Below are 11,860 nucleotides of genomic sequence, written 5' to 3' on the forward strand. Positions count from 1 at the left end.
AGCTTGTGAGGCCCTCTCTGGCGATATCATATTTTGTTTATAAATTATGTCTTAAGCTTGTTTCATACAAGTTCCATATCTTGTCATTATTTCTACTATTATTGAGATCTTAACAACTATATGTACGTACCTTGTTTATCCCACCAGATTGTGTAATAAAAATTGTATCTATTTACGTTTTTTTTTTCTACAATCCACATAATTTGAAACTAATCACTACATAGTATAAAACAAAGTCTCTTTCTCTGCCCATATATCCTTGCTTAAATCTTTAAAACTACGCAAAATCTACGATTTTGATGGTTTTTTTTTAATAGAAAGAGTGATTCGAAAGCAAGGTTTATATGTATGTACATCTATTAAACTATGTACTCCGAATTTAACGCGTGCGAAGCCGCGGGCAAAAGCTAGTTAAGGGTAAGCCACATGAGTTGGGTAGGTATGTTGGATTCCAAAGGGTGAGACACTAATACAATCGAAGGCGATATAGTTAATGTTGTTAATGTTATATGAGACATACTTGAATTTTTTTCGTTAAATAACAGTAATTTTATTTAACGAACCTAGATCTTAGACTAGATATTTAATTTTAAAATGTATACTTTAAATAACAATAAATAATAAGGTGACAATATTAAGGCGCAAGATTTTCTGCCAACAGGATCAATGTAAGTTGGATTTAAAAGAAGAATATTCGTTTAAATTAAATTATTGTTTTTTTAGTAATAGCTACAACTCTTTAATTATGTTATTAAAATGAGACTAAAATCGATACTTACTATATCTCCATAGCACAAAACTAAGCATATTATTACAATTAATCCAACACGATTATTGCCTGTTTAATTTAGTCACAACAAACGTATACACGCTAAGTAAGCCAACGAAATTATAAGAATCAAATAATAAAATTTGGGAAAAATATAATACAAAATTCTATAAATTATGATCCATAACACTTTAGTGCGCGAATGTCACTCGGCACGAATGAAGGACGCGACTGACATGGGGCGGGCGGGGGTGAGCACCCTCCGCGTCACGTGACGAGCGACCTTCAGGCGGCGCACCGACCTTGAGTGCCGTTCGCCCCGCGCGGGTCAGAGGTGAATGCACGCAACCCTCCCCGCGCGCGCTCCCGCCGACCCGTTGCCTTGCCGCGGCCCCGAAGAACGAATGCCTGTCGCCTAATTCCACTCACCTCACTTCTACCATCGCACCACGCTCAGGCGCCAACCGCCTCCGCCAATGCTCCGACCTCATGCACCCTGTCGCCGCGAACAGGTATTAGCGACGCGGCACACCTTTCCCATAAAATATCACCGACAAGTTTATTGACATCGAATCGCTTAAACAATTGCGCAAATGTTTCTATTTTTCAATTACTTAACACGTGCACTGATTTTGTTCCAATAATAAAACACTTGTTTATTTTAATTTATTGTCCATTCACTCACGAAATGCTATCAACAAGAAAAAACATTGAAAACAATGATCGCAAACTACAACGACACTATGTCCTCTCACCTCCGCAAAACAAAGCGGAATAAACCACAGATACTAGTGCAATAAGCAAGAAATGTACTGTTACAGTAAAGTGCCATCTAGTGGATGATTTTAAAGTAGAAAGATGATTAAAGGGACATCTATAGATTAACTTTTACAGGAATATTATTTGAAATGTCGATGCATCAATAAATCACAGATGTCACTATAGGCTATTGATATTATTAGTATATTATAATTTTTTTAATACTCGTTAATTAATAACGATACGTAACAAAAATAATAATAATATTGACAATTTTGTATCGTATGAAATTGTTTATTTTAGTATTTAAATACGACTGTCACATAATGACATCATTGTCAATTTGCAGCTTATCTGTAAATTGTTAATTGTCATTCATCAGCTGTGTTTGCTTGTGAACGTGAATTTTGTTGCCTTCCTAGGTACAAATGTACATCTGTTAATTGTGAAGTTCTTGTATATTGTGCACAGTATTTTATCCATATTTTTGCAGGAAAACATCCCATTTTGCATATAAGTACAAATATTTTCTGGAACAAAATTACTTAGAATCAGTGTAAAAATATATCCTTGAGAAGGCGACTTAATTAATTAAACAAACATATTTTACTGTGAGTTCCAAGGCTAAAGTAATAAAAGCAAAGTTTGTGACTATTATGACATTAACAAACTCATAATGGGTGAGGAAAATGACCACTACGGTAGAACGTCGAATAAAAACGTACTGTTGAAGATTGTTATATTGGGTGATGGAGGAGTAGGGAAATCATGTTTAATGAGCAGATTCATATCGAATCACTTCGACGATCACAACTTTCACACGATAGGAGTGGAATTTATGAATAAAGTTGTTGAAGTTAATGGCAAGCCTTACACATTGCAGGTAATTTTTTTATTTATTTCATATTGCATTGTAAGACTTAACTAAAAAGTGTTTACATAACTGTTTTTGTTACATTGTTAACGACACTGCATGGATTGTCCTTGTAACAATAAAGATGAATCATCGGATCAATTTAAATAAAGTGTAGTACAACGTTTTTTCCTAGAAAAATATAATTTTTTAAAAATTGTTGTGTCAGTGTAAATGTTTTATTTCAATTTTGTTACGATTCTTGACCTTTACTACCACATCTATAAAGTCTACAGAAAATTTTGTATTTAAGATAAACTCAAAGTTTATCTTAATACACAACCAAAACTCATGTACTGAACAAAAAAAAGTTTCATTGGGATAATTTTGGAAAAAATCACCTCCTTACCTGTTTTATTTCAAAAGGTAAGATATTTTTAAAAGTAGTATTATCCTGTATTAAATATACAGGATAAATTTACAATTTGGTGATTATTGAGTCAAATTGTCATGATAAAAATTCAACAAGTTATATTTTTCTTTATTTCTGATAAGAACAAAGTCTAATGATTAAATAATTGGTAATTAATACTTTCCTGTTCTCTAAAAATAAGGTTCGTACGATTTTTATGTGTCATTTTTCTTTCATTTTAATTTAATCTCATTTTTTCTATTGTAAGAATATAAATTAAATCATTTCCAAAGATTTCATGTTTACACTTAAAAAAAAAATGCTTACTAATATTAAATATGCAAGTGTGTGGATTTGTCCTTGTTGCACATAGCAATGGAGCTGTTTTATGATATGATTTTTCTGTCTGGATATAGTAGACTCCCACTGTGGGGATACATCTCATGCCCATCGCAAGACCCATTATTATGCACATTTGAATCTCAGAAATTCACCAAAAATGAAAAAGTGTGACATAATTTATCACAACTGTAAAATTTTATGAACAGGATGAAAAAAGCTACTTATATTGTATTAATGATTTAGTCTTTGTTCATGTCTAATAATGAGATATGTATATTCAAATTTGGCTTATTAGCCTTAAATGCCTTGCTAGCCTTAATATTTTTATATATCTTAACATCCTATTTGCTAGACTGCTTAGTTTTAAAAAAATATTTTCAAAGACTGCACATACACAGATTGGTAATTAATTGTAAAATCTTCTTTATAACTCGCTTTTATTAGCTTCGCTTATGTTTGTAGGTATGTATATAACAAACTCCTTTAAACTTTTAACCCACTTTAAATAGATTTCGTTCAAACTTACTGACAGACAGACTCACATATCGTTCAAACTTATCAAGGATCAGAGACAATTCAATGTGCAAAGTCAAGGATCCACATTGTAATAATGACTTAACAGTTACCTGACCTTTCATGCTGGTTAGTTTGCGTTGTCACAAAAGTGTCTCAGTTTTCATACAAGATGGCTTTTTCTCATGCACAGCCGGATTTTAGAGGGCGCTGCCTGCGTCACCTTTAAAAATTCCGACCTTGATCTTCGAAAAATTTTCATTCTTTTTTCAATTCAATGAAATGACACATAAATTTTTTTCTCTTTCTGAATACTGCTTGCCTGACCGACTATTTTTTTTAATATAATAGCGGGCAAATGAGCGAATACCTGATAGTAAGCGATCACCAGCACAGCAAAATTTGCAGCACAATGATATTCAAAATTAACTTTTTAATTTTAACTTATTCCAACGTAAAGTAATTTCTGTTCAGGCTTCAGGCTCGTTAAATTAAGAGACATAGATTAAGGAAGTAATTTGCTAAATGGCCTTTTAACAAAGCATATTGAGAATTTTCTTTTCTTGAGATAATTATATTTAGTTTAAATTCTAGGTAAAATGTACAAACTTGTTTGATTGACATTCTACAATGAATAACACATTCTACCGGTTATATTATGCTTGAAAAATGTATACATTGATATTCATAATATTATCATATTTATGTCTCAAATTCTTTAAATTCCATCAATTGGTTTTTGTCACTTGGTGAAGTTATTGAAAATTTTTTTGTGAGTATATGAATAGGTGTAATGTATGAATGGTTGATATATTATATACTTGCCTCTACCTATAATTGATCATTAAAATTATACTTTGGATGTCGTGAACTGTAAGTCTGTAAAGAACATTATTATCACAAAATGCTTGACGAATTAAAGAGCCTCATATCTTCATGAGTAATATAGTCCATAATTTTTCCCTTGAATCAACCCGGTTCAAGATAGGATGAGTGGCTTATTATTATATTCAAGAATTCAATCATATTTAAAAATAAGCCAGAAGAAGTAACTAACAAATTGTTAAACAAGTGATTCACAAACTGTATACTTAATTGAAACTTAACTCTATATGAATAACTTTAATTAAGAATATAACTTTTTTTACAGATTTGGGACACAGCTGGCCAAGAAAGATTCAAATCTCTTAGGACACCTTTCTACAGAGGTACAGATATATGCATATTGGCATATGCGATAGATGACCGCAGTTCATTTAACAATATAAAAACTTGGTTAAACGAATTCCTGCACTACGCTGGAGTCAAGAATGGCATTGAAAAATTCCCTTTTGTCGTAGTTGGCAATAAGGTAAGTTATTTAAATCAATGAATTTCAGATATGGCATCATTCAGGTATACAACAGAATTTAAATTGTATGTCTCAGATTCTATTATCGCAGCAATGTATTAATGAAATATTTTTTGTAACTAGCTGCGCCCCGCGGTTTCACCCGGGTAAGTCCGTATCCCGTAGGAATATCGGGATAAAAAGTGGCCTATATGTTAATCCAGCTGTCCAGCTATCTACGTAGCAAATTTCATTGTTTTTACTTAGGGTCTATTTATTTAATTTACACTTCAAAAAAAAATGTACAAAGAAAACCTAACCTTATAACTAATTGAAATAAAAAAAAGCGATTAATTGGATGGCCTTGTCTCTAAATATTTAATCTTCATATAACTATTTAGACTTTAGGTTATGTTTCTTGTGTTTTCATTCACGGAATAATTATATTTTACGTGAATTACAGTCGGATGTGTCGTCAAAGGACAGGGAGGTATCGTATGAACAGTTGAAACAGTGGTGTGAGCAAAATAAAATCGGCACTTATATTGAGACATCCGCGAAAACTGACAACAACGTTGTTGAAGCATTCTCTTTGGCTGTTCAGAGGTATGTTGTTTATTTTTATTCTATTTCTAGCATTTATCATATTATACATATAAACAAATTTTTATAAACTGTTTAAAAATTTGGATTTGATATAAGTACAAACAGAATAATAATAATAAATACAACTGAACTGTAGACGTTTTATGACCCACATCTTGGATACGCTCTGCTTTCCTTCATCATCATCATCATCCCATATATTCCCACAGCTGGGACACAGGCCTCCTATGAGGGTTCAGGCCATAATCAACCACGCTGGCCAAGTGCGGGTTGGCAGATGTCACATGTCGTCGAACTTTTGATTCTTGGACATGCTGGTTTCCTCACGATGTTTTCCTTCACCATTTTAAGCAGTAGTGATGTTATCTACATATATCAATAATTAATTTATTTCCTGCACGCTCGCCCGGTCACGAACCCCTACTTATCGATTTTGAAGTCCCAAGGTAGTTTGAAGTCCCTTTCGTAATTTCATTAATATCCTTCCAATATTTTGTATGATTCTTAAAAAACACAGTTACATCAGAATATCCATCAGAATCCTATGTACTTACAATAAATTTATGATGTCTTTTAAATGTTTCAGATGGGCTAATTTAGAAGAGAAAGCGGAGAAAGAGCTTCGCATGTTGCACCATCCCGATACAGTAACATTACACGGTTCGAACACAAACAGCGGCTTCCGGGCGACTTGCTGCTCTCGGTTCATGGACGTATGAGTGATTTTCCTATGGCATAAAGTGTACCGTACAGTTGCAACAGATAACATATCATGAGGTATTATATACATTGACAGAAACCAGAGATGAAATCTATAGTTTTTTATGTCAAAGTGACATTGACAGCTTTTGCTAGAAAAAACAAGTGCTACAAGGTTTCAAATATAAATTTATAGTTTAACTTTATCGCTATATACCTATGAATCCTGTGATTTAAATTGGAACTACAATAATAAAATTCCGGGGATTACAAGAATAAATTTTATCTATAGTAATATTATAAAGCTGATGAGTTTGTTTGTTTGAACGCGCTTATCTCAGGAACTACTTGTCCGTTATGAAAAATTCTTTAAGTTTTATATGGGCTATTTATTGTGGAAGGCGTTAGGCTAGACATGTACCAAGTGCGAAGCCGGGGCTGACCGCTAGTGTTAAATATAATGAAAATATTAATATCCAAAATTCCGACATTTACAGTAAACTAATTCAAAGTGATGTTTATAAGATGGCATTATTTCAGATTGACCAATTATTCCTTGTAGCACCTATCAAAAATAGTATATTTATTTATCCATCAATTGTAAATGTATCTACATTGATATGCCGGGATATGCCGAAGCGAAATAATAATTACATTATTTCATTTGATATTATGCTTCGAGTTTAATATGATTGTATATATGTAATTAATATTTTAAAATTGTTAATTTTTGTAATGTACTTATACATTATGATTTCGAGAGGACAGCATAAGCTAAAATTGTGTTTTATAGTGCCTTAAACTTATTGTGCTTCAGGACGTGTACTAAATAAATAGTGTGATGTGAAGTCAAAATAATTGGATGCGATAGAAAAAATCATACAGATTCTAATCATTTTTGTGTAAATTTTCAGTACAGTCTTTTAATAAATCGCGTATACTTATTTTTAAACGACGTAATGTACGCATGTATGCGTGCGGCTCTGTGTACCGACACAGCCGGCCGAGCCCGTTAATTTGTTGATTGCATGTGTGCGTGCATCATTCTAGCTCGTTTAGTCCCAATAAGCTTTCACATATTCGTACAAGCTTTACACGGTAGTCTAGTCTTTTGTTATTTGTAGGTAGGTAATATTATAGAATCCTACATTTTTTTCTGCATGAAATAAAACAATTTTAATTTGAGCAATAAAAAATTCGTTCGAATGTAACTTTTCCGTATTATTTAAACAATACAGATAAATGCATCAGCATTTTCTGATAAGATAAGAAAATTATCTGTGGAACATTTTTATTCATTTAATCTCTTGGTAAATGCGTTTAATGCACTGGAAATTCAAGCCTTGTGATTATTAATTATCTTTGTTATGCAATTATCACCCATAATGTTCACAGATTACATAATTTTATTGTATTTTATTATTATTTACTTTTGAAATGGTTTTATTAATATTGTATGAACGCATTTTAAACATTCCAGATTGTATATTTATTATTGTATGCGAATATATTTTATTTAGATATAACTTATAAAGGATTTGAAACTCTGAGCTATTATTAATTTTTTAGCATTGAAATGCTTTATAAATGAGAAATTTTGAAATATTTGAAAAAATTACTACGGTTTGGCAAAAATACGCTGGTTTGAATCCCGGCTCGTGATCAATTTTATTCTATTATTTCAAAATTTTTCACTCTTAGCTATAAATATGTTATTTAAATGTATTATAATTTGTGATTTCGCCTTCAGGGGCGTTACTGTAACGTCTAAAGCAGTTCTCATTCCAGTGTGGGAAAAAGACAGCTATATATATGGTCTAGCGCCATCAGCTTCTCTTACTGGAATTAGTACTGATAGTCCGCGATGATGAAACCTTTAAGTATTTATTTTCACATCGTTTCTTTACATAAAATGGTTAGTAATGAACAACTGTAATATAAAAGTAAGTGCCTAGTTTCATATTAAGTAGTTACCAGATGGAAACGAGGTGTGCACGTAATTTTATAACATGGCGAATATTAATTAGCACAAACGAATGTGGGATTTGTTAATGGCCTTATACTTGCTTATCAAATCTACCTCTGTGACGTGGTATATTGCATAATTTTTTAGTAGGTACGCGTTTGTCGTTTTTTACATATTATATCAGCAAGACGATTGCTGATTTGTGAATACCGATTTGTACTTCATTATTATTACTTATTATCGTTATATATTAAATTTGACTAATACCAACGCTGGAATATCTGGTAACTGGCGGTGAAATTCGAAATTAGTGAATTAAAGTTTGTTCGCCTTATTCACATACAAAACGTTATTAGCCTACTTATGAAATTTCAGTTTGACTTAAGAAAAATAAAATGAATCTCTATTTATATTCTATATTTTAAATATGAATAAAAACACTATGATCATGCTGAGATTCCAATAACCTTTTGTAAAATTTCATGAGTAATTTTTATATAGTATTGTCAAAAAACGAACACTGAAAATTTTGCGATATGTATATAAGAATATTCAACGTCATACTTCTAAAGTAGTTTTTACTCATTGTTACATACTGTTGTTACATACTCTGTCCCGGTTATCGATCGATCTTAATGTATTTAGTCTCGAAATATTAATGGAAATAATCCGTCTAATACCAACCTAACACTTTCTATCGTAGATAAAAAACTTAAGAATGAGCAGGATAGCTTATACGATATTATTGTATTTCGGCGTATTTCCAATTCGGAAAAAATCAAATGTATTCTATCTTGCTCGCTCGAATAGGTATTTTATTGCGGTAGGAAGGGACGGAGGACATTTTTATGAATATGGAGATTTTGATTGAAGTTATCTTAAAGTGACTAATAATGTAAATTCAACGAGAAAACTCTGAGAAAATAATAATTACCATGATTAACTTAAATATCTCCCTTTTATTTGCGATCAGATTAAAATAAATACTTTTAAAATTTGGTTGTAATAATTATAAATCTAGAACTTAAGGAAATTATTGTAATCTTGCACATGGGCTTTAATATAATGTAATAACATCCTTCAGTATTTATAAGGAATTCAAGTTTTGTAAAATTGTATTTGCTTATTATTTGTTGTCAGTTGCTTAAATTTTATCGCATAGTATAATAAAGATTAGTAGCGTATGTTCGTAATTAATGTCGACTTAATTTTTTATACATGTGTTATTTCGAATTTTAGTCGCACCTTTATATTGCCTGTAGAATTTACGTACCTAGTTGTAAATTTATATAGTAATTGTTATTTAAATGTTAAATATTTTTTATTTGTTCGAAGGTTAGTGTTGCACATATTTATGATATAGGTTAGTAATTATACTTTAAATAGGTTGTGGGAGTTTATAAATATTAAGAGGCAATCACATTGTAATCGGCCATCGAAAAAAATTTTTATTAGTTGACTTAACACAAGTTCACTGGAGAAAAATGTATGCAGTAAAATAATATCGAATCTAATCAGTGATTTGAAAAATTAGATATTTTTATGCATGGAAACAATAATATTAATTAGTGTATACGTATAGTCAGTAGTTTCATTGTTTTCTCAGCGTCCCGCCAATTCCAATCCAACATTCCGGGTGATTGACACACGTCACACTGACACATACAGCCAAACTCGTTAATTCGGTATTAACTATTATGCAGTTTTTTTTTTTTAATTTTGTGTCACTTCCGGCAAACGTAGGTATGTAGATTAAAAATGTTATATTTATTCGGCCGCGTAGCAGCACAGAATGCACTTATTTCTTAAGTTTGAAGTTTAAGCTGTGATGTTTACCTAACCTTTTATGGGAATAATAATAAAAAAAAACATGTTTAATAAAGTCATATTTTATTTATTGTTTGCTTCCTTGGTAGTTGTCTGAACGTTTAATGAGAGGCCTTGATTTCGATTGTTGGTGGCGGATGATATCTACTACTACTACTGTACTGGTACCTACCAATTGTATTGTTAAGCATTTTTCATCAGCGAATGATCATCAATGTTTCTCAAACTAAATACTAACAACTTAATATTCAAACTTCGAAGTACTTAAAACTTCAATTTATATTCCTCCATTAGGATAATTTCATTTAACTCTTGATAACTCACATGTAAGTTGACCCGAGAAAAACGTCGGTACGCATAATCTCGCATTTAGGTGCACGATATAATGTTGCGTATCTATATTTGGAGTTGTTTCCATGAGAATACGAGAGTGCGCGCAATGCTCCCACGCAGGTTGTATTATTTTATAAGATTTTAAGGAATAAATAAAACAAAACAATTTACCCAGAACAATGTTTAATAAATATATTTACTTACAATACGCATATATCTTTGGAATTTATCACTATCGTCAAATCAAACATTTTATATTTTAAAGTTACTTTTTTGTTCACAATCTAATAATAACCATAAAAACTAAATTGGGTACAGAAATATGACCTTATTTAATCTTTACATGTATGCAAAATTTCCGGTTTTATGCTAAAGTAATGCTTAGAAATTATAACCTCTTATTGCTATGTTGCATTTGTTCTTATGTAAACTTTTTGAATAAATTTGTACCAAAAATTGTTAAGTTTGTTCATCCATTTTTATGAGTAAAAATATTGAGCGTATTGCTTTACCGTTTAAACTATATTTGGATGATTCATCTAATATTAATGAATAATGATGTGCCAGTATCTATTACTAAGTGTCTTGAGAAATAAAAAAAAGTGCCTGCCTAATTTATTAAATAATGATGTATCAACATTATACCTTTTTTAATTATTACGCAAATACAAGACCCTTACCATACAATACAATTATACAATGGAACACAAGAGTCTAAGCGAGCATGAAAGGTAACTATTGACGTTTAGTTCGAAATTTAAATTTCCCGCTCTTTATTCTGTCAGTTTTTAATTGTTTCAACGTACAGCCTCAAATAAGTTTGATATGATTAAAATGGCACAAGCAAACCAGAAAGTAAATATTCATAATATTTTATTAATTCAGTTATAAGCAATTAAAAAGAATATATGGGCGCACAGTACCAACTATTACTAAAATATGAGTATAATTCTACTTTTTAATTATTATATATGTTTATATATGTATATAAGTATATGTTATATAATAGGTGTCGCAACCGCCACGATATTAAACGCTTTGGCGCTCATTTTTATGTAATATTTCCATGTTATGCACTAGAGATGCCACGAATAGTTGATTGGCCGATTTCGAAATACATGCTTGTCGGGGGCGCGTTCGCTGGAATAAGATAAGTAAAAACCTGTTTTCCTCGTTGCATTGACGCGGCAGGAGATCGATGGCTATTTGTTTCAATTCAATTGCGAGTAAATGGACGTCGTCACGTCAAGGATAGTCGCCTAAAAACAATACCCAAACCTTTCGAAATTTGCTAGTGTATCTTTCTTCTCCTGGAAGTAGCGTGTATAGTGAGAGGTTATTTTCTGAGGCTGGTATCATTAACGATGAAAAGCGTAGTTGTTTGCTATCAATAAATGCTGAAAAGCTTGTTTTTATCCATCACAACTTACCACTGATCAATTTTAATTACT

General features: G+C 31.5%; 3 protein-coding genes across 3 annotated transcripts in view; 1 reads left to right on the forward strand and 2 right to left on the reverse strand.

The window, feature by feature from the left end:
• LOC119829918 (nuclear hormone receptor FTZ-F1 beta) overlaps window positions 1-1,543 on the reverse strand; it is a 38,274-nt gene extending 36,731 nt beyond the window's left edge. The window contains exon 1 of the mRNA XM_038352647.1: window positions 1,199-1,543. The gene's annotated coding sequence lies outside the window, so the exon portion shown is untranslated. The remainder of the gene's footprint in view (window positions 1-1,198) is intronic.
• Window positions 1,544-1,904: 361 nt separating this feature from the next.
• Window positions 1,905-10,131, forward strand: LOC119830297 (ras-related protein Rab-9B). The gene is made up of 4 exons (XM_038353258.1): window positions 1,905-2,411; window positions 4,799-4,999; window positions 5,442-5,584; window positions 6,171-10,131. Exons 1-4 carry the CDS (start codon window positions 2,205-2,207, stop codon window positions 6,301-6,303), a joined length of 684 nt encoding a protein of 227 aa, XP_038209186.1. The 5' UTR covers window positions 1,905-2,204; the 3' UTR covers window positions 6,304-10,131.
• Window positions 10,132-10,575: 444 nt separating this feature from the next.
• Window positions 10,576-11,860, reverse strand: part of LOC119830157 (retinol dehydrogenase 14-like) — a 6,856-nt gene continuing 5,571 nt past the window's right edge. Inside the window, exon 6 of the mRNA XM_038353059.1 lies at window positions 10,576-11,471. The gene's annotated coding sequence lies outside the window, so the exon portion shown is untranslated. The remainder of the gene's footprint in view (window positions 11,472-11,860) is intronic.

This window comes from Zerene cesonia, chromosome 11 (genome assembly GCF_012273895.1).
Source record: "Zerene cesonia ecotype Mississippi chromosome 11, Zerene_cesonia_1.1, whole genome shotgun sequence".
NCBI classification, from domain to species: domain Eukaryota; kingdom Metazoa; phylum Arthropoda; class Insecta; order Lepidoptera; family Pieridae; genus Zerene; species Zerene cesonia.